General features: G+C 41.4%; 1 protein-coding gene across 3 annotated transcripts; it reads left to right on the forward strand.

The window, feature by feature from the left end:
- Positions 1-536: 536 nt before the first annotated feature.
- LOC113037506 (atypical kinase COQ8A, mitochondrial-like) lies at positions 537-20,822 on the forward strand. Of its 3 annotated transcripts, none has more exons than XM_026194687.1 (17): positions 537-693; positions 4,104-4,203; positions 6,227-6,306; positions 6,392-6,639; positions 6,722-6,914; positions 7,033-7,099; positions 10,972-11,046; positions 12,768-12,896; positions 15,091-15,176; positions 15,327-15,467; positions 15,721-15,802; positions 16,014-16,107; positions 17,257-17,398; positions 17,584-17,691; positions 17,805-17,870; positions 18,774-18,860; positions 19,046-20,822. In XM_026194687.1, exons 1-17 carry the CDS (start codon positions 652-654, stop codon positions 19,340-19,342), a joined length of 2,037 nt encoding a protein of 678 aa, XP_026050472.1. In that variant the 5' UTR covers positions 537-651; the 3' UTR covers positions 19,343-20,822. The 3 variants fall into 3 exon arrangements, with proteins under 3 accessions (XP_026050472.1, XP_026050473.1, XP_026050474.1); XM_026194688.1 differs by lacking the exon at positions 537-693 and adding an exon at positions 708-1,075; XM_026194689.1 differs by lacking the exon at positions 537-693 and adding an exon at positions 3,873-3,985.
- Positions 20,823-23,511: the final 2,689 nt, after the last annotated feature.

Consider the following 23,511-nt stretch of genomic DNA (forward strand, 5'->3'; position numbering starts at 1 on the left):
GGTGCCCTCTGCTGTCCCAATATCGAAACTGCAGGGGAAACAATAACATCCCTGTAATTGAAAAAGAAACGTGCGTGTACATGTTTTTGTTTGGGTTTGTGTCGTTATTGTTGTTTTGAGTAAAGACTGCTTCGAAGTTATTTTCTTCTGCTAGACATTTCAATGTAATGGTCCAATCAGAACATTTTTTATTTAATTAAACATGGCCGCTCCAGTAAGGTACCGTCCTCTTACCAACAGTAGAGGGAAGCACAGGCCCATTTCACCATCGAGGGCTGTATTTTTGTTTATATAGCTGACACCTTTGTGGAATTAGTCTTTTATCCACGCCGCCACCCCGCCTTGTAAAAGTTAAACTTGTTATCAGTAAACTCAGCTACAAATCAGGCGGTGGTCACATCTAACCGTCACTTTGTTTTTCTCCGTGATAAACCAATCAGCACGCGCCTTTAAACTCCGCCTCCCGTCAAACAACCGTTGCTTGTGTTGTCAACAGACGGCGGAGGACCAATAGGAGTAGAGAGCGGGACGGAGCGAGGGAGGAGAAAAACCAGAGTCTTGTAAAGCTAAAGTTATGTCAATTTAGCTTCAGTACATAGCTTTTGATAATAAAGCAGGAGGACCCCCGAAAAATAAACATGGTGGTTGTACATGTCCCGCCCCTCCAGCCCCCCAAAGTCTAGAAGGACTCTGGTACGTCCTTCTTGTATGTGGTAAATTTCGACTTAGTGTGTGCGTTCCTCATTATCGCTGCACGACACACGAGCGGGTTACGTCATCGCACCGTTCTTGGTGTTGAGAAGTTGGTAAATATGGTTTGACCTCATGGTGGAGAGAGAGGGAGAGTGGAGACAAACTGGATTAAACGCTACCAGCAGTAGCAGGAGGAGGAGGGCGGCTAGTAAATAACCTTTAGCTCCTGCTGTTAGCACACCGTTTCCCAAGATAAAGAGTATTCTCGGGAAAGTGCTGCTGCAGCTCAAATAAACATCGGCTGCTTTGACTCTCCATAGGCGGGCCACTTTATCTGATAAGACTTGGGGAAACCAGCAAAGAGCCCACACGACAGCTGCTGGTGAGTACCTATCGTGCATTAGCTGCTAATTATTATGTACGCAGTCAAGTATATTTTTGGTTGGCCTCGTCCGCTTCTCGTCGCTTCAGCCCCAAACCAGCTGAACGTGAAAAATCCTGCGCAGCGGCGTGCTGACGTGCCTGCCATGACCATGGCTGCCCCGTACTTGTACAAACTTTGTCAAGCTGCAGACCGAGCGCTAATTTATTCGGGACATTTGGAAATCTGCGCAGGCTATTCGCAGCAGCCGTAATGCTAGTTTTAACTCCTTAACGTGGCACGAGTTTGTTGTTATGAAGTCTCGTGCACGGTCGCCTACGAGGAAGTGAGTTAGGAGGAGTTTTAAAAGGACAACTGTCGTTGTGCCCTTGCATTGAAAGAAGAGAGGCCGTAGTGTCTCGTTACGCTGTTAAAACGTGTGTTAAAGCTTAATTCCAAATTTATACATTTTTGGAAGAGCGTGCACCTAGTGACTAGCATATCGTTAGCTTCATAGCATAAGTGCCTAAGTCATTTGACTTAGTCAAATGACTTAGGCAATTATGCTATGAAGCTAACGATATGTTTATTTCAGGTACTGCGGGAAAAATAAAATTTCGCTTATTTGGCATAAACGGAAGTCAATTGTTGACACTCGTGTACGTGTTTTCGTTTCGGTTAACCTTTAACTGAAACTATTGTTAATAGTTTCCTGTAGTAATTGTACAACTTTCATATCTGCACAACATTTTAGAGCAATCATTTCAAGAATCAAACACTCTAAAACATATAACACATCTATTACTATGGACGATTATAATTTTTGAGAAGTTTCTTTTTTTTCCTTTTTTTTAATGTCAGTCCCAGTACCCATCATCACCTCGATGTTATATTATTGTTAAAAGTTTTAGTTGTTATATATTATAATGTGTTTCATGGTCTCTTGTGATACAACTAATAGCATTAATTTGGCCAAAAATCTAATAAAATAGAGAAGCATGCTTTCCCATTTTACCATGTCAGATTATGTACACATAGAAGTGAGGTAGGTCAATCTAAGCCTCTATGAAGTGCTAACAGATAAAAGTGTAACAGCTGGCTGTGATTGCATTATTTTTAATGCAGGAACTGCCTTTGATTGTGCAGTTTATTAAAATGGGAGAGACTCTTCTTTTCCAGGAGTCTCGCAGGACGACGTGAGTTTATTCACGTTTCCCTCATAAACGGTGGTGACGCCACTGCAAAGTTAACGGGAAACATTTCCCACTCTTGGCTCAGGAACGCTTGTCAAGGGCAAGTGATGGTAGACTGTCAGGAAGCCATGAGGTGGACTGAGCAGGATTCAGACGCTGACTAACACTGCTTGGGCTATTTCCATAACGGTGAGACAACAGCTTGAGCAGCAGACAACAGCTGCGGCTTAGGTGTGCATATTTGCCACACAGTCAGTACGCTATTACCAAAATCATACCTTTCAGTTTCCCTCCTCTGGAGATGAGGGCTCGGGGCCCACACACACAGGCCACACACCGACTCTGGCAAATGGGAAGTTGCTCAGCCGATTACATTTGGCAATAAAATTACATCTTAGTCACAGCCAGAGAAAAATCAACGGCACTGTAATGAATGTGGACCAGGGCACATTCTAAGCCAGAAAAAACCCCTGAAGTGTTTCTGAATCTTGATTTTATAACCGTGGAATCTAAGTACAGTAGGAGATTTGTCTTTTACAGATTTAGGTCTAAATAAACAAGTAAGGGATCTTGGAAGAGGCACATTGTGGGAAGTTAAGTTTAAGATGGCACAGCTTTGTAATTGGAAAGAGTGTTGTATTTCAATAAAATCAAAGACTGAAATTACCTTAAAAACGAGATGAATTAGCTGTACCCTTTATAGCTATTTTAACTTTCAAACTTAATCTTTAAATTTAATCTTAAACACTGTGAAGGAAAATGAGCATTCAGATTTCTCAAACATGATTATTCCAGTGCAAATATTACTGATCTAAAAAAAAAAAAAAAGAATAAATCCTATCACGTCTTTCCACAAACTCTTCATTTCTTCCCCTTCCTCTTGGTTCCTTGTGTCACAAAGTATCCACCATCTGAAAACAGAGCAGCCCTGAAGGAGGATGGATGACCCACTTCTGACTCAGGCGATGTATGTGCACTGCTTCACATACACGCTTATTGATATGTTGCGTAGATTCCTTCAGCCACAGCCCCAGCAGCTTTCTCCACAGGCCCAAATCCTCGCCAAGCTGTTTTGGAGCCTGTTGTCACGCCCACAAAGCAGCACCTGTAACATTGTAACAAAAACAGGCAGCAAGCTGTAAGAGGCAGGAATGCAGCGGTGGCTCTGCTGTTTAGATAAGCCTGAAACAAACCCAAGTTTTATTCGTGTCTTAACTCAATCTTGAGATTTGCTTTCAAGCGTTGCCATCACAATAGCAACAGTTTTAACAGTCTGTAAAGATAATCAGGTTGTTTCCTGAAAGGAAGATGCGACATTTTTAGATTCATAGAAAACCAGCCTCGTCGTCCCGTCGCTCGGCATAAAATATGACGGTGGGCCTCGAGCATGAACTCAACACGTGCTCCCACACTCACTCGTGCACAAAAATAGCTGAAAGATTTATCCCTTGCTCTCCTCCCGTTTTGTTTCCAGTGACATTTTCAGATGCAGCCCTGGACCACATGCACGCATACTCACAGCTTACAAGCATTCGCCTTCCCTTTCTTGTGCCTCCGTGTGCCCAAACAGGGATCGGAGGTCATGGGTATTTTTAGACAGAGTATTAAAGTCCTCTCAAGATGTGACAGCTGTGTATGTTTGTGAGTGTTTCTGTTGGCAGTGACTCGACAACGGGTTTTATTTCTTTCCATTTGCCTTCTTTGTTTCTATGGTCTTTTTTTTATCTTCCCTGAAGAGGTAAACTGACACATTAAAATCTCTGACTGCTTTGTGTCGGAGCTTCCAGGGGAATCAAAGGATGACATTCACCCCACATTTTTCTCTGTTTTGTTGTCTTTCTGTCTTCTGTTTGTAGTCCATCATGGCAGGTGATATGATGTTGCTAATGCGAGGCCTGGCTAAGCTGAGCCAGGCAGTCGTAGAGACTCAGACCAACACCCTCCGCAGTGGGACAGGTATGTTTCTGAACAATATTCCCTGTGCTTTTATCTTTCTGTTTCTTTGGTAGTCATGTTCCCACTTTACTAAACCAGACATTTCCGTGTGGGACTTGCAGCGACCCCAAAACTGACTTTCATTCAAATGATATGAGGCACAGCCCAGTTAAATCCCCTCCCCTCTGGGAGGAAAACCAGTTCATTTGCTTTGTATTGACTGTGTTTTGTGTGAAGGTGACTCCTTCTCGAGTCTGCTGATAGGATAAGGAGCCTAGAGCTCAGCGTTTATCAGGAGCTAAAGGAAGAAAAGAAAATGGTTTGAGGAGGCAAAAGTAGACACAGATGTTGGACAGCAGCAGGGTTCAGAATGAGAACACAGAAATCCTGACATCCCTGTAGCAAGCATTTTGTCACTGATAAATGAAATGTTCAAATTGTGTCAGTTTTATAGCCAAAACGTGTTGACAGGAAGTTCATTTGTACTGTAGTGTAAAAAGTCACAAAGTTATAAGTAAATGTTTGTAAGTGCTTGAACTGACTTCTATCTACAACTTGATAACAAATAGCGAGTGTTCTTTAACGTGGCATGTCTAATTTTCAGGCAGCTAAAGAACTTTTGTTAGTGTTTCAGTACTTGTTTGGTTTGGAGCCCAACTTGTAATGTAATGTTAAGACATTCATTGGGAGTGACCAGGATGGACATAATTAGAAATGAGCACATCAGGGGCAGCTCAAAATGAGAGGTTTATACACAAAGTTAAAAAGGCAAGGCTTGGACATGTGCAGATGATGTTCAAGGGTGTTTAATATGGAGCTGCCAGGCAGGAGGAAAAGAGGGAGACCTCACAGGAGATTCATGGATGTAGTGAAGGAGGACACGCAGAGGGTTGGTGTGGCAGAGGAGGATGCTAGGGATCAGGTGAGATGGGTGAAGAGAATCCTACGGTGGCCCTGAGAGACCAAACGCACTGCAACTTAAGAAAACAAGAAAAGGCGTTTTTGGGGAAACGATAACATGACAGAAGAGCTGTGGAAGGGATAAGTGATAAGCTAATAGCAAACATGTGTCTACAGTATTATATATATGAGTCATGCAATGAAAACACACATTACCTGCATCTTTTTCTTGATCACAGCACTGACGAACCCTCTGTTCTTTTAAGTGTGTCCATTTCTGTCACTTCCTCAGCTGTTCTGTCACATTATTATGTCCCCGAACACTTCTGTTGTGTTTTGTGTGCTTGTTTTTGTTTTTCTATTTGCTGTTGCTTTTTTTTTTTTTTTTTTTTAAATTGCAGTGTTTTTAACCCTGTCAGGGTCATCGCATGATCCGTATGAAAACAGCACATGAAACATTAACAGATTTCCCTAATGCGTGTAGTTATTTACTACGTTCATGCTCCGCCCATCTCTGCTTAGACTAGTTGGTTGTTATTTGGCTGTTGAAGGACATTGCAGAGAGCCCCCTGGTGGGCAAACTGTGTAATGTCAACACTCATTACATGGTTGAAGGCTGTTTCTCCATTTCTTCTTTACTTTTATTTCAGTTTAGTAATATAAATGCCGCCACTGATAAATCAGCAAATAGCCAGTATCATACAATAAAATCAACCCACCGATAAATCGATTGGGCTGTAGTCTTCCCACCAGTGGATCTCAGATTGTGACACACTGGGGTGTGTCTGCATTAAGCTGTCCACTGAGGGCAAACAGAATCGTTTTTATGATTGACGACTTTGGAATAATTTTCTAAATAACAGCACAGTAGCCTTGCGTAAAAGGACATCCTAAAGCTGTTTTGTAACTGTTGCTCAAGTTTTAAAAGAAATGAAAGTTTTACAGTTAATAAAGAAAAAGGAGGAATTGGTCCAGGAAACTGGATGGCCACAGGAACGAAGGGCCTTCTGCAATATTCAGTTGACTAATTTTAACCAGAACACTAAGATGTATTGTTCATAATGAAGTTTATAAAATATTAACACAATAGTTGCTTTATTATTAGCAGAAAACAACTTGAAGTTTCCTGTATTTGTATAACCAGCCCCAGGAATAGGCGCTGCTGTCCAAAGTGTCCAATCAGCTGCGGAGCAAGGCATCTCGGCAGCCATGGTAAAAATCCAGGTTTGTGCAGATAATACTGTGTATTTTAATAAATGTCATAACGGTACTTTGACTTTGTTTTAAATGTATGCATTTGTCTCTAAAGGAAATGTCCGGCCAGCAGCAAAGCTATTCCTCAGAGTCCGACTTCGACTTTCCTCCAGATGACAGCACATTCAACACTTCAGAGTTCAGGGATGAAGGTGCAGACTTCACAGTGGATCACTCAGGAAGCAGCGATGACGCAGCAACAGGGGCGAAGCATGCCAGTGGGAAACACTCAGTATTTGAAGGATACAAAGACCCCAGCAAACAGTTCAGTGGGAACACCAGATCCTACCACCAAGATGTGAGGTAAGAATGGTTGTGCCATAAACGAATCACTGCTGCCGGTTATGGGGGATTTAGGTAATTCTCTTTGCTTTCTCTGTGGCAGACATCTTAGTGGACGTCAGCTCTACAACCACAGAATGAACAAACATGTGTGGAGGCAGCTTTACTTTCAGCATCCTGTCAGTCAGTTCAGGAGCTACCATCAGGACCCATCCACGATGGGGGGATTGACGGCCGAAGACATCGAGAAAGCTCGAGAGAGCAAGGGGACTGATGGAAAACCACATAAACAGATGGTAATTCCTCTTTCTCATTTCCTGTTCCTTGAACACAAAGCTACTCGTTTAAACGCTTAATTTCTGCTATTGGTTTCAAATTTTAATGGAAAGTCACATTGCGTTGTGTCTTCTTCAGCTGAGTGAGAGAGCCAGAGAGAGGAAAGTGCCCGTGACCCGGATCAGCAGATTGGCCAACTTTGGAGGTACAGCATTACACTGCGTCTGAGTCATGGATGATTCAGTGGATGTTAATATTTGACTGTATCTGTAGTCGTGCAAGTCTGCATATACATCAGCAGCAAAGTAAAGCTTTGTGTGGCTAGACCTCAGCTTTTAATGGTCCAGATGACATTTATTGGATCCTACATTCAAACTAATATTTGAAAACAGAGTGTGTTCTTTCTGATTACACAGAAGTCAAAGTGAGTCTCTATTAATTGAAAGATCTAGTTGTGTTGGTGAAATGTTGTCTAATTGTTGAGCTTTTTTTGTGCTTAATAATATATAAAAACTGAGTTGGTAAAATTCTAGTCACCTAATCTTGTAATCTTTTAACCTCCCACTTACCTTTTTAGGTGAGGTCACTGGTGTTAAGACAGTACTAATAAATTCACGTGACTACATAAGGCCATTTCTAAATGGCAGCGAATACAAAAACAAAGCCCTTAAAGGAACCGAAGGAAACAAGACATTGAGAAATGTGTGTAACATGCTTGTCAGACGTTGGAGCCGCACTCAAAACAAAAACCTCTAGAAATGAGGTCAAGCTTCCTCAGCCTTTTCTTTAACTAATCTGCTCCTGTTGAGATAAAAACATGCCCTGTTAGGCAGCTACAAGCTGGCACAGCGAGACACCGGCAGCCTGAAAGGGAGTTCTGCAATCGTGCAGCCATAAAAGGAATGAAATGTGTTTGACTTTGTAGTGCACACGGCTGTTGTTAATCTACTATTTCACCACGTTCACAGTTTTCCATTTATTGTCTGTGACACATTTAATGAATAAATTAATGCAGTTCAGTTATGTACATTAAAGAAAAAATCTAAAATTGATTTTTAAAATTTAACATTCTCTGTCTGGTTTACAATATACTCACTTGCCACTTTTTTATGCACACCAGTATGAGGTTGGACCGGTTTTTATTTTTTAGAACTGTTTTAATTATTTGCGGCATAGATGCAACAAGGTGATGGAGATATTTATTAGACATTCTGGTTAGAATTAGACGATCTAATCGCACAGTTTCTCCAGATTTGCACGTCCATGATGCGAATGATCCCGCTCCACCCCATTCCAAAAGTGGGTTGTGGTATTTAATGATGCATGGAAGCACAGATCCAAGAATGGATCCGTGTTTTCATGTTGTTTACGCTAAATTCTGACCCTACCATCAGAGTGCTGCAGCAGAAATCAAGACTCATCAGACCAAACAACGTTTTTCCAGTCTTCTTCTGGTCAATTTTTGGTGAGCCCACGTAAATTGCAACTCAGTTTTCTGTTTGTAGCTGCAAGACTGGCACCTGGTGTGATCTAAGACTGTTGTAGCGTAGCTGCTTTAAGATTCAGTGTGGTTTGCGTTCGAAGATGCTTTTCTGCATACCTTGGTGGCAGCAAGTGCTTTTTTGAGTTATTGTTGCCTTCCTGTCAGCTCAAAGCGGTCTGGCTCTTCTCTGACCTCTGACATCAACAAGGCATTTTCAGCCAGAGAACTACAGCTCTCTGCATACTTTCTTTTTTTTTCTCACCATTTCCTGTAAACTCTAGAGATGGTTGTGTGGGGAAAACCCCAGTTTTAACTCACCATTCTTCCCGATTCTGATACTCAGTTTGAGCTTAAGCAGGTCATCTTGATTGCTGTCGTTGACTTTATTGACTGATTAGACATTTGTGTTAGTAATCAATTGAGCGCGTCTAATAAAGTGGCTGGTGAGTTAACCATTAGCCAAAGGTTCAATGTGTATCTTCCAGAAAATGACTGAAGTCATCAGCCTGCTACTTGTTGACTTACCTTACAACACTAGAGGCTAGCTGCCTGACGTTGGATGACTTTCTTGCTAACCTTGTTGCTAGCAACATTTGTGTTTTATTTTGTTTCTTTGTTTTTGTGTTGTTTTTTATTGTGGAGTTTGTGTTGCAGTGTGAGTTTACCCTTTTTGTTGACGTTGGTGATTAGGGGATGCAATTTCTAAGCTAACATTAGCTAATGTTGCTAGTGTTGAACATTGAGAGCAGAGGCAAGGTCCTGAAAAAAGATCTCAGCAGCAAGCATAAACACTTCAGAGGCAACAGAGAGCGCTGTGGGAGATCAGCTTTTATATGTTGGATTACATTCTGTTCACACATTAATAGTACGAGACATTTAATACATAAAAAAATACTTCACATTATTCAGTCAGTAACTTTAAACATATCAAGTGTCTCTTCTAATCCTCCAAATTGTGCCACGACAGGATGTTTTTTCAGTGCTAATCTTACTCAAAGCTCTAATGTTCACACAAGCACAGCAAAGAGCTCGCAGCTAGCCTCAGAAGTAGTTTAAGAGAACTGATCGGCAGCTTTTGTGTTAGGAACTTCTCCTCAGACAGATGATGGATCTGTCAGGAGGAGGCACAGAGTCAAACTGGAGCCAGAAATGTGAACGAGAATATAAAGTGGACAGAAGTGAAACATGAACAGCCTCACATAAGTCAGCATGGAACGTCGACATTGCAGAATTTAGCCACAGCTCATTCCAAACAAGTTGGAATTGCAGAGAGCCGCGACAGGTAGAGAGCTGAGATGATTCAGCATGTTGACAGCGGTAACATTTAGAAGGTGTTGAAAAGAGGAGGCGATGCATGAGCCTGGCCTCGACCCCGTCCTTCACTCCCCTACAACATTTGGCAACAAAGTCGGACAAGGCAAAAAGCACCAAACCGATTCATTGCGTGGCATCGGCCTCCTCTCGCCGTTGCCTTTCAAGTCACCGCTTCCAAAGGTTTTGCTGACAGTGCAGTTTGGTTCTGAATACCAAATAAACTGACGAGAATAAGCACCGCAGTCATTTTTGCAAACACGTTGCTTTTCTTGAGATCGAATGATGGACAGACACTTGTGCGTGGTCTGGAAAACAAAATATGTCACTCAGAGATGCTGCTGGAAATGCTGATCTCTCTTTGGCTTGACAGTTGCACATGCTGACATCATACAGTTATATAGGTACAGTCACGTAACCGGCTGCCTCATATTCAGTGTTTAAATCTGTGCATTGCAAATCCTCTCTAAACCAGGAAACAAAACACAGGCACATGACATTACTGTGAAAGGAAAAGTTACACGTTAAGTTACACTCATACACGCACACACACGAAGCAATGATGAATAAGTGCTCAGTTGACTTGTATACATGACACTGAAGCACACCGCGTCCCCATTTGTCCATCCACCGCTGCATCTCTGCTTCAGAGAGGCCGCTGACTAACTGATTATGTAACGTTGAGTTATGTAAGTTAGAAGCAAGCTCAGAGGAACTTCACAAACAACCGCCCACTTGCGCAAACTCTTTCTTTTAATCCTCTAATTTCTAACATGATTGAGTTTTCCAAAAGCTTTCAGTTTTTTTTTTACATTATTTCCATGTTTTGGATGCAACTGTTACTACTGCAGCCATTGCCAAATACTGACACGATCAAAGGCTTTGTTTGCTTTCTATTTTTGTCATATTTTCTGTTGCATATGTTTTATTTTGATAGGAGTGATAGCAGTTGCAACAGATGGCCTCGTTTAGTCAGGTTATTTACACTCATGACAGAGCAGAGGTGAGGGTCCCGTTAAAGCCGCAGCCTGTCCATACTCTGATTTACTAAAAGGATTTTTTTTTTATACATACGCTGCATGATTTGTGTTTTACTGTCAGTGTAGATGTGAGCTTTGTTTTGTTCTTTTCATCAATTAAAAAAAAAACAGCAGAACATCATCAGATGACGCATTCAGTGCTTTAAAATGTGTTGTATTTGTGTGTTAATGATGAAAACGCATTGGTCTTTGTTGTTGTAATACATTGGTATGTGTTTTGGTTTTTCTGTGTGTTTGCACCAGGTCTGGCTGTAGGTTTGGGTATTGGAGCTCTAGCAGAATTCGCCAAGAAGAGCATCAGACAAAACGGCGCAGAAGGTAACACTCAGAAATGCGTACACGCACACACACGCCTAAGTGGCTCGAGCAGTGAGCGGGATTTACACGTTACAGCTAAGAAATGGATGAAAACCTCACCGTTTGCTTTTAAAACACTGGCATATTTATTCATTTTTTACATGACACTTGTTCTTAACAGTAGTATACACAGAAAAAAATCTTAGTAATGTTGTGGTGAGGACTCCTCACGGTGCGTTTGTTTTTGGTTTATGGTAACAACATGCAGAGATTTTGCAGCAGCATTCCTATGAATTGCCCTCAGCACCAATCCCTCTTGCATGTTATTACATGTTGCACACTTCAATTAGGCCATCTCCCTTACAGCCTGCCCCCTAAACAGACGTCCCTGCTCTGCTTCGTCAACCTGCTAATCCTGAAACACAGGCTAAGCTGAAACAGAGCGTACAGGCGTAAATCTGTGGCATTTATGCATCTGTTTGTTGCTATTTATTTTTGTGTGCGCTTTAATCCCAGGCACACACTGAACGTGTGTGTGTGTGTGTGTGTGTGTGTAATCTTCATTAAAGCCTCTGAAGGCAGCTTCAGATGTACCAGAGCGTACTACCTGATGACCTACTGACACACGTACACAGTCACACCCCTCACACATTGGTACAGTCAGATCCACAGCGCTGCGTCCCATTTACCACAGAAGTCGGATACTGGAGCTGCGAGTAACATCACTCCCAAGATATGCATGTTCTAGCAGTAAAGCTGGAAAAGCAAGATAGTCATCCTTAGCATGAATGCCTATCTTAATAAGGCTAGTCACATGCATCACTAGCATGACTGCTCAACTCTTCTTTTTTAGTTTTTTGTTTTTACGCACTGCCAGTGTTCTGCATATAGCTTATATAGTAAGTCACAAATACACAACAGTAGTCCTGCACATTGCAAATACGGGGTAGGCTTAAATGTAAGGACTCTCTAAAAATTGTCCATAATTCCTAAATGTTGCACGAAATATTTCTCTTAAATCCTTGAATTAAAACGTTTGTCCTTCAGTCAAATCCTTGTTGCCTTATTTTAAAGTAATTGTGTTGCTGCATAGAAGAAAAACAGTAAATGTGACACAAGAGCTTGTGAACCTGACTGTGCACACAAGACCACAGACCAGTCTTGACAAAACTTTGCAGAAACATTGCCTACTTCATATAAATGTGAGTGCCCACATCTGTATGGCGTATACAAATCCCACAATCATATATATTTGTAGAATTGACAGTTTAATTGGGCACGACGACCTTACGACTACTATCACGGTGGCCACTTTTGTTGATGTTTAGTTTCTGCACGGCCTACATTTGTTACACTGTGTATTTTAATGGTCAGTGCAAATTTTTTAATCTTTCTGGAGCAGATTATCAATCAAGTTATCAAAATAAGCCTCAATAAAAATGTTCAAAGGCTAAAAAAAAAATAGCAGAGGAGATCAGACAACTATGTGGGGATAAGTTTAAATTCAAAATATGTGTCACATGACCAAACAAGCACTTCAGGTGCAAAATCTGTCTGTATGGAAAAAAGCAAATACATACAAATACTTAATGAAATCTGTGAAACGTTTTATGTAATCACAATTAAGAAAAGTAAGTATGATTTTTACAGTTATTGTTTATTGGCCTGCTGATTGGATAAAACACTTAACATGCATAACAAAATGCACTACATGCAAATGTAATACTTCTTTTTGTCTTCAGGTGAAAACAGGAAAGCAGTTCTGGACTCGAGCCCTTTCCTGTCCGAGGCCAACGCTGAGCGCATTGTCAGAACTCTGTGCAAAGTCAGAGGAGCTGCATTAAAGTTGGGACAGATGCTCAGCATTCAAGGTGAGAGACGGACATAGTCGCATTGAAATTTAGATTTTTTTTAAAGTTTTCTGCTGGTGAATAAAAAGCATTCCTTACCCTGGATTATGTGAAGGGAAACACTCTATAAAATCACAGTTTTCAGGCTGATTATTGTGGTGCAGGTTAGCTTGACCGTGTGCTGTAGTAGCTGAGAACTTGTAAACTGACTAAGAGTTGGGACAGAGGACTTTTTGGTGAGCTTGTTTGTTTTTGTTTAGTTTTTTTTGCCGTCTTTATACTGCGGCTCTGTGTTGGCTCTAACCTGCATTTAGGTCAGTGCTTGTACACAAACAGATAATCCGAGAGCGAGGCCAGCGGCAGTAAACGACACAACCAGTGAGTTAATGAAGCCGTGTCAGGTAACAGCAGTAAACCCGTCATCACAGCTTTGTTTAGCTCTGTTGCTACCTCTGCCCAACCTTGATTTAGTGACCTTTTCCTTTGGTATTCGTGCCATCTTTGCCTGAACAGTGCAGTGCAGTAAATATAATAAGCCATGAAGACGGTAGCAGGAGAGAGGAAGGCAGCGGCTTCAAAAAAGACCAGGTCAGTCCACTGTGCTGAGACCTGTTGAGCAGTGTTACCATGTCTCTCAAGTGGTGACAAACTGCAGTTTCGAAGTGTGGCTGGGTCAGGGGTTAATGTAATATTCTGTGGGTGGACACACACAATCTCTCTGCTCTTTTCACAGAAAATGTAAAAAGCTGAAATGGAAATGATGATGATAATAATAATAATAATAATAATAATAATAATAATAATAATAGTAGTCTGCGGTTGACTATATGCAGAGGATAGAAATCCCTGCAGTCTTTGTCCTCTGCTGACATTTATCTGCCATGGCGGGAATGCAGTGCTGGGCAGATGATTGTCTGTTCAGCCATTGTGCTCTTTTAGCACAGCACTCAAAACTGTGTTAACCTCGAGAGGTCTGAAACTGTTAATAAAGTCTTTAATCCTGGTTACATATATCTTCTGCAGCGCCGGCCAAAGCCAACATTAGACACTGGCAATCTATCAGTTTACACAGCGAGTCTGATTTAACTCGCTGATTATGATTATGATGTGGTTTATTGTACTCAAGCAGTAAAATCAGGCAATTATTATGAGTATTAAAGCTTGATTGCTGTATGTGCTATTTATGTAGTATCTACAATTTTCAGTCCCATTAAACAAAGTACTAAACTGTACTTTTACTACACATTTTAGTAGGAAACTACACAGCAATTTAATCTACACATTATATCGATGTGTCTGGCTTAATTGTTTATGATAAATTGCTGAGTAATTGCACAATTACATTTGTGCTGTTACTCTATATTCCGACTGCTCTCACACTCACACTGTGATTTTTCCTTTTGACAGCTCAGCTTGTGTTTATAAGCAGACCCACAGCTTCACAATCAGCTAGCAAACCGTTGCCTTTGATCATTAACTCATGTCTGTAAAGTTAAGTTGACTCAGTTTTTCGTCTCTAAGCTGCAAGTATAAATAAAGCACGTCTGATAAGAACAGGTGACCCATAAGCCAGTCAGCCAAAAACTGCATTTTTCAGTCTGTATTTGATGCATGTTTCTCTCAGATTTCTCACAACCGGCTGCACTTAAATCAACGAGAGTCCTCTGACTGTAGCGAGGCATATCCACATATTCAGTTCTGCACTACAGTCACTAAGAGCAGGATCTGTGTTTGTGCACTGGCCTGTGAGAGAGCGGGAGAGCTGCCCCTCACACACTGGCTCAGAGAGAGAGAGAGAATGTTTTTTTGCATCACGCAGTGTCTAAATGTTACTTTGATCTTTGATGATTAGGCCCTGGTGCCTGTTTCGTACGTGTTTCAGCACCCACTCCTGTGTGTCGTTCATGTTTTTTGGGGTTTTTTCTAAAGTAATGGTGCCGCTCAGGTTGCGTTATGCAACGCAATATGGTAGTGAAAAAATAAGCAAATGGGTTTGCTGATGTTATCACGCTGACCTTATTTAACAAGAGTTGAACTTGGGGTCATTCTTTATGCTCAATGATTGCTCAAAGTTGTGGGTAGAGGAGCATGTTTGGATTTTTTTTTTTTCATTGGTTTGTTTTTTAGCTTTTATGAGGGGAATGGCAGGTAAAATGTTTGAGAACCACTTAACTTAATCTGTAATTAAAGATCTCAAGATGTTTTTATGTTTCAGATGACGCTTTCATCAATCCTCATCTTGCCAAGATTTTTGAGCGTGTGAGACAGAGTGCTGACTTCATGCCAATCAAACAAATGACAGTAAGACTGATAGTTATGCCATTTCCTCAGCAACTTATATTTTATTTAATGATTTAAGTTGTATTACATTGTGATTCCTGCCCCTGGCTCTTTTGAAAGACTTTTTTTTCCAGTGATGCTAAAATCCTACTTGCTCTTGTCTGTCTGCAGAAAGCACTGAATAACGATTTGGGCCCAAACTGGAGGGACAAGCTGGAAATGTTTGAGGAACGCCCTTTTGCGGCAGCGTCCATCGGGCAGGTTCACCTTGCACGGATGAAGGATGGCAGGGAGGTGGCCATGAAAATACAGGTTAGGATAAAAACATGTGACACTGCGTCCTCGTGTTGTCAACACTCGCTTAAACTTGCATGCATACAGGAAACGCATAATCTGATTATCAGATGGATGCGTTTCCTTACAGAGGAACATGTGAGCCAGTTATCTCATGCTTTTACTGAATAAAATAGATTTATTGCTTTGCTAACTGTTTATACTAAATATGATTGTGTGATCAAATTAAACAAAGTGTTTGAAAGTTTTTCTCTCTGTCTGTTGTCTTCAGTATCCTGGTGTGGCTCAGAGTATCAACAGTGATGTCAACAATTTGATGACGGTGCTGAATATGAGCAATGCTCTGCCTGAAGGTGTGTACACACACACACACACACACACACACACACACACACACACACACACACACACACACACACACACACACACACACACACACACACACACACACACACACACAGCATCCTCTTCATCTCCCTGTGTCTGCTTCTCTCTACCTGTTTCTGAGTTACTGTTTCCACGACTAGTCCCAATGTTTTTGTCCTGTTTTGTTTGTGTCTTTAGGTCTGTTTCCAGAGCACCTGATAGATGTCATGAGAAAAGAGCTAGCCCTGGAGTGTGACTATATTAGAGAAGCCCAGTGTGCAAGGAAGTTCAGGTATTATGCAGCAAGTGTTGTTGTAATCTGAAAGCCAAGCTTGAGAAATATTTTTTCCTTTAATTAAATTACTAAAGAAAATAATTTTTAGCTCATATGGCCAAAGGATTCGTGAGCTCATGCTATGGCAATTTACAAGAATTGCTTTTCCTGGGGCATTGCTCAGATTTTAGTGATCACCTAATAGGTCTTCACCCAGATTGTGGTCAAATTTGAGGTTCTGAGTGGATTTGAATTTCTACTAATTTAGCAATACACCCGACCAATGAAAAACTTATCGCTTTGTTTCCTTATTTCATAAACATATCTTAAATCCTGGATTTCTAAAACTCAGTCTATGTAAACCTGATTAAACCTTTAAGAAATAAAAGGTGTATGGTCTAGCTGTCATGAATTCACGTGCAGGAATCTGAGCCTAATGCTATATTACACTGGAAATGGGAAATCAGAAATCTTGAATTCTGGGTCATGATCAGCCCCTCAAGTGGAACTTGCCACTTACAAAAGTCTGAGAAGTCCCACCAACCCCAACTGCGTGATTCAAGCAGGATAAATGGCAGTAAAGCTGCAGCAGTTGTATTTGTGACTCTCTAATTCAGCGAGGCACAGAGAACCGACCATGCTGCAGCATTGCATTGTGCTCCAGGTATTGTTAGTGATGGCGCCACCTGGCTTCAGAGCAAAACAGAGCCTGTATTCGTACTCACTGGAACACAGTCACCTCGTGTGTGACAGTCATTCCCAGCTCCAAGGTCTGACTTCCAAGTTAAAAGGAAGGCTGCATTAATCTATGTGCTGGGATAAAGTGGACTGTAGACCTAACTGTCATGCCAGTGACAGCACACTATCGTACTCGACAGAATCCCTGATGCACTGATCGAGTATTTGAGCTCACATCATGGCTCGATTCTCCTTTCTGTTCTTTCTCCGCACTGTGCAGTCTGCTCTCCGTCACCCCTGAAACACTCGGGTTACACAGATATAGTTAGCTTATTCCACCCCCCTTTTTAAATGTCCGTTGCTTGGGTTCAAGGTCAGGCTGACTGTGATTGCTAGCCAGTTTTATATATAGACTTAACACTCTATGTGGAGTGTTGTGTTCTTAAGTTGTATTTCATGTGTTTTTGTATCTGCTCATGTCTGGCTCAGGGAGCTGTTAAAGGACCATCCGTTCTTCTACGTACCAGAGGTGATAGACGAGCTGAGCAGCCGCCATGTTCTCACTACTGAACTCGTTCCTGGATTTCCCCTGGACAAAGCCGAGAGCCTCTCTCAGGAGCTGAAGAACGAGGTACGGATGGTTATGATTACACAAGTTAGTTTGTGCAGAGGGGCTTTCTCAACTGCAGACATTCCTTTCTTAGCGGATCCCAGTTCAGTCAACACACTAAACACCACAAAAAAGCAAAAGCGAGTACAATCTGGCATGTGTTTCTTTTCAGCAGATTGAATGTATACCTTTGTCTTTTCTTTCAGATCTGCCTCAACATCTTGACTCTGTGTGTCAGAGAGCTGTTCGAGTTCAGGTACATGCAGACTGACCCAAACTGGTCCAACTTCTTCTATGATCCACAGGCGCACAGGGTGAGTTTCAGTACAACCTGTTGTGTGTTGTCATGAAGTTTGTTCAGCTGTAAATATAAGTAATATGAAGTTGGCAGTTAATGGGAAATGGTAACTGCCGTGTGCTCCTCTAGGTGGCGCTGTTGGACTTTGGAGCCACGAGAGGATTTGATCAATGTTTCACTGATGTCTACATAGAGGTGAGACCAGGCAGCTGCTATATAATTATCATGAATGGTGATGATGTATGCTCTTTATGGAGCTTCACTAACTTTTTCTGTGTTGATCTTCTGACTGTGGGATGTTAATCTCAGATTGTCAAGCCTTAAATGACTTTAGTAACTCTTAATGCTTCTGCATGCCAAGACTTTTTGAACAATTTCTTTCATTCTCTCAACTTTGGGGGATCAGTTTGGGTTTGGCTCCTTCTGTTTCAACATGATGCTCACCAGTGCCCAAAGCAAGGTGCATACAGACATGGATGAGCGGTATGGAAGAAGTTGACTGGCCTCCACAGTCTTGAACTCAACCTGATAAACAACCTTTGGGACGAATTGGAGTGGAGACTGTGAGCCAGGCCTTTTCATTCAACATCAGTGTCTGACCTCACAAATCTTAAAAAAAAAAAAAAAAAAAAAAATCAGAAATCCCATAAACACTCTTAAAGCCTTCCCAGAAGAGTTGAAGCTGTTATAGCTGCAAAGGAGCCAACATCATATTAAAACGTATGGATTAAGAATGGACTGTCACTCAAGTTCATATGCATGTGGAGACAGATGAGCGAATCCTTTTGGCAGTACAGTGCAGGTGCAGCTGTAATATTTCTAGCAGTAATCCAGAGACGAGACAACATAAAGCTCCAGTAGTTGTAAACCCTGAGGGGAGATGTACGTCTTAGTTTTTTCGCTGATGTTGACATTTTGTAACTCACACTTGTACTCATTTGCCTCTGATGATTGGTGAACTCGATCTTAATGCCAAATCAGAAGGTGTTAAAAGACCCTAATTATTCATGGCAACCCAAATCCTCGCAAGAGATTCGAATCTAAATTTGAATGGAGAAAAAGAGAGTGACATGTGCGACCTGTGTGTGTCCTGTGCAGATAATCCGTTCAGCTGCCATGGGCAACAGGGAGGGAGTACTAAAGAAATCTATCGAGATGAAGTTCCTGACCGGTTACGAGTCCAAGGTAATGATCTCTGAGCTTTTTCTGCCTGCTCTGCTTTACAAATGATGGCTTTGTCACTGTGGAGTAGCCATAAACAAGTAAATGAGAGTTGTAAAAGTGCGCAAACATAATGTGTTAAGCATGTGTTTTGGTTTATTAAATTTTTTTGTTCTTTTGTTTTTTGTTTTTTTACGTGTGTTGTCCAGGCAATGGTGAATGCCCACGTGGATGCAGTGATGATCCTCGGCGAGGCTTTTGCCTCCTCGGTGCCCTTCGACTTCGGTTCCCAGTCCACCACCGAGAGGATCCACAACCTCATCCCCGTGATGCTCAAACACCGGCTCACCCCGCCCCCGGAGGAGACGTACTCGCTCCACCGTAAGATGGGCGGCTCGTTCCTCATCTGCTCCCGGTTGAATGCTCAGCTGCAGTGCAGGGAGATGTTCGAAATGTCGTATCAGAAGTACTGGGAAGGCCGCACGCCACCGTCTGACTCGGCATAAAACCAATCTGTGTTTGGAATTATGATGGACTGGATGGGGGGGAAGGGGGCCAACAGAAAAGTGCCCATAGATACCAAAACGGAGGAAGGAAACTGTCGTCGAGCGCCAGCGTGTTGGGCATCCAATGAAAAGACCCGCATACATATCAACACCCATCATTTTTGGTTTGAAAGAGGGAGCAGCAACATGGTGTGCGTGTTGCGTTTAAGGCCAGAAGAAAAAAAGCTGTAAGAGACAAGAGTGAAGGAGAGAAGCAGCCTTGTTTTAGGTGTAAACTGAGTGTAAAAAGGTTGAATTTGCATCTCTTGATGATTTCACGATGATTCTTGCATCTTATGTTGCTGTGTTTTGTTGAGCTTTGGGATACACTGTAAAGTTTGCTCTTTACCGTAAATGTCACAACATTGCATTGCGTTAACTAAGCTTTCATTTTAGGCCAGAATAACAATGCAGGTATTTCTGCTTCTTTTTAAAAAAAACAAACACATTTAATTAAATATTATGGCTATAAATAATAGGTATTGGTCTAAAAGCAGACTGCAGATAATTAGTCTTTTTTTTTTATAAAATAAAAATAGAGATGATGAGAATTATTCAAGCATTTTGTTTAGTTTAGTTGGTTTTTTTTTTAAAGGGGGTGACAAAGTGATATTTCTCAGCACTTACACACAAGAATGTGTGACTTTAGCATATGTATATGTAGTATACAGGATCTTGTGTATTAATGCAGCCAGACAGTACTAAATGATGTTGTTTATAGCTTGTAGCTTCTAAGGGAAATTGTTTTGGGCATGAGATTAAGTCAAGCTTAATTCACAGGAGGATGAAAGTCTCTAATTTAAATAGGTTCTGTCCTCTTTTTGGGTTTTAAACAGTGTTCATATGGACTAACTAGCCAAGTTAGCATCATTGTTGCTCAAAATTTAAATTCTGTCAGACATAATTCAGATTTCCTGAATCTGAATTGTTTTTTTTCCTTATTTTCAGTCAGAAACTAACAAACCACATGGATCCATGTTGCTCTCTGCTTAGAAATGAATGTTTCCCAGAAGAAACAGGTCATAGCTCACACATCAAACACTGGACCTGAATGTTCACAAACTACCTGGATGGGAAGCGCTCGTCCTGATAACGCACAAGATCAGCTTGTGGGCTTGGCTCGCTCCCGCAAGTCGGTAATCTCTCCACGCCTCCTTGGGTGAAAAATCCTCCTAACTGGTGTGTGACTGTGAAAGTTCTCTGTGATCTGCTGTGTGAATACTGTTATGATGATATGATGATATGGTGTGAAAATGGGGGGGGGAGAAAAAAAACAAGGTGCCTGATGTTTCTAGCAGATGGTTTGTAGCTAGAAATCTCTACTTTATATTTCATATTAAGCATCACTGAGCAGAGGGTTTCAATTTTGTAATCGAAATGCATTCTTAACTGAACGTTGTAATAAAATATATGAAAAGAGTAAATGTTTGAGCTACTCTGGTCGGGGTGTCTCTGTGTGGGTTTATGTGTGTGTGTGTGGTCCCTGCTTTACGTTATCACTGTTACCCAGGCATATGTGTGTATAACCCAGATTTTGATGTGTGCTGGCCCCTCGGTTAGGTTGTAATCTGTTTTTAAAAGAGAAAACGAGTGAAAACACAGTAGAGGGAGAGAGGTCATCTTCCTTATTTAGCTACGTCTTGGCCAGCAGTGGAGGAACTGGCACAGAGCCTGGGAAATGAGAAGGCACGCTGAAATATTCAGACGATGTGAACCCGCACACTTAAAATATCCGAGCAAATAAATCATGCTGTTACCTGCGCACAGGGAGGTGAGTTGCTTTGGGGCGAGTGGGCGTCGATAGACACACTCTTTGTGATACTTTTTGTTTGGAGAAACCCAAACCTATTGCAAGTAATTTCAGTTAACCAGTGCTTTCATCTTTCAGTGTGAAGTGCGTGAAGAACCTGATGTAATTCACTAAATATCCAGCACACGGCGCTGCCGTGTTCTCCCACAGCGACTTGACAGGTCAGCCGCTGGAGTAGAGACAACATCCTGATGAGAAAACAAAACATAAGCAGCCTGAAGCCAGACGGATAATTATATGGAACTCAGCTGGCTGCAGGTACAATATTGCTTTATTAAAAATATCCGGTGTGCAGAGGCGGGAGAGATTACACACAGCAGCAGTGATTAAATCAGGCGCATGTACTTGACACTGAATGCTGTGTGTGTGTGTGCATGAGAGATTCATATAAATGCACACATGAAAGGTCATAAATTATACCTCTGACCCTGAAGCATGTATTTATTGTGTGTTAGAAAATAGTCAAACTAATTATACAACAATTAAGTATTGGTATGGAAAGCTTGATCAGGGTTTTATTTTATTAAATCTAGTCAAATACAGTCTGCTTGTATAAACAGTACTGTGCAAAAGTCTTGAGCTACCCTTTGTTTCTGCACGTTTTGCTAAGAAAAAGGAAAATGGTTACAGTGATATAATGAAAACTAAGACCTGTTGACACTGACTTTCAGTCCAGTTCTTGTGTAATCTGGAATACCTCAGCCTTTCTCCCTGTTTCCCTTTCTTGACGGTGGCTTCCTGATTGCCACCTTTCCACTGAGGCCATTTTGGATCAACAGTAGATGGATCAACTAGTGGTCCAGTTCATCGCTCGGGCCCTGTACCAGATACCAGCTTCCTCAAGGACACACTGCATGGCATGCCGAGATATATAAGTTTTTAGCTAACAGCTCTCTGAGAACTGCCTTGTTAGTGCAAAAAGGCTATTTTATCCCCATCAAAGGGTGTTATTTTTGATGTTTTTCGTGGATTTTTCAGGTTCTGTCCAGAGGAAAAAATACCTTCAGTAAGCCTAAAAACTATTGCTCGAGATCACTTTAAAAATGAAAAGAAATGTTAAAAAATTAGGAGTGCCTCAAGGCTTTCACACAATACTGTATAATAATGTTAGAAAATCTATCTGAACATCCTGTCTATCAAACTCAAAATACTTTTTAGAACTACTTTATAAACCCTGGCTGTGTGGCAGTTTGTTAAGACAGGCATCCAGCATCCATGTTTGGATTAAGACGTTTTTCTAGCCCACGTAGGTGCTGTGCTTCATCCCAGTGCCATGAATGTCTGTACTGACACTCCAACTTGCTGAGCTGAAAGAGATTTGTCTCAACTGTGGCTGTGTTTACATGACACAGAGGATGGTGGGCGTGTTAGTAGGATGCCGTGGAAGAGACATCTGGTCAGAAAAAGCAAGGGGTAAGAAATCCTTATTTGGTGACCAAAATCAAGTCTGTGTACAATCAAAAAGCCAAACTGCTCTTACTGCACAGCCTTTACCAGTTTTCTTCAGCGTGTTTTTGCACCAGGTTTGTCCTCGTAAGTGTGGAGAAGGTCAATGACACATTTATTTATTTATTTTTAGCAACATGGGAGTTAATTTTTATGAAGTAATCAAGACCTGCACATCTCAGCCTCTAAATCAGATAAACTCTAAATTACCTCATATTTGGTAAACACATTTTAACTCCTGGCCCACATACAGCAAATCTGATCTCAAGTGGGCTGGACCAGGAAAAATAATTATAATAACCTGAACAGATGATGACCAACCAAAGATACCTTTAAAAAGCGCAATTTCAACAATAATTAATTATTTAATTTTTAGTAACATTGCTAGAGCACCCCCCTTTTGGTCTGCCAAAATGCTCCCACACTGCCTAAATAATATTGAGGTCCGGTCTCAGGGGAGGCCTATCCACGACCAATAGTCATGTGTCATGATGTGTGTGTTTGAGATCATTGTCATGCTAAAAAGGTTTCCAGATGGTATTGCAGTGGTTCCAGAGGCGTAATTTCCAGTGGGGTTTGGGGGGTTATGACCCCCCGCCCCCAATAATCAGACCCAAACAATATACCGCCCCCCCGCCCCCCAATAATCAGACCCAAACAATATACCGCCCCCCAATAAAATTATGAATTATCTTGCATAAATAGGCTGTTGATTTTCTTTACTCATTTCAGTTATTACCAGCAAAATGGTTGCATGTTTAATCATCTGGGAATTTACCCAGATTAGTTGGTGCCTGTCTTATGCTTGAATGATTCATAGTTCAATGGTAAATGGTTTAACAATCAAACATAAAGATGAAAATGGTAAGGTACA

This window comes from Astatotilapia calliptera, chromosome 15 (assembly GCF_900246225.1).
Source record: "Astatotilapia calliptera chromosome 15, fAstCal1.2, whole genome shotgun sequence".
Classification (NCBI taxonomy): domain Eukaryota; kingdom Metazoa; phylum Chordata; class Actinopteri; order Cichliformes; family Cichlidae; genus Astatotilapia; species Astatotilapia calliptera.

Coding starts and splice junctions, on each gene's coding strand:
- LOC113037506 (XM_026194687.1), top strand. CDS start 652: ATGTCCCGCCCCTCCAGCCCCCCAAAGTCTAGAAGGACTCTG. Junction 694..4,103: donor CAAAGTCTAGAAGGACTCTG/GTACGTCCTTCT, acceptor TTCTGTTTGTAG/TCCATCATGGCAGGTGATAT. Junction 17,399..17,583: donor CTCAGGAGCTGAAGAACGAG/GTACGGATGGTT, acceptor CTTTTCTTTCAG/ATCTGCCTCAACATCTTGAC.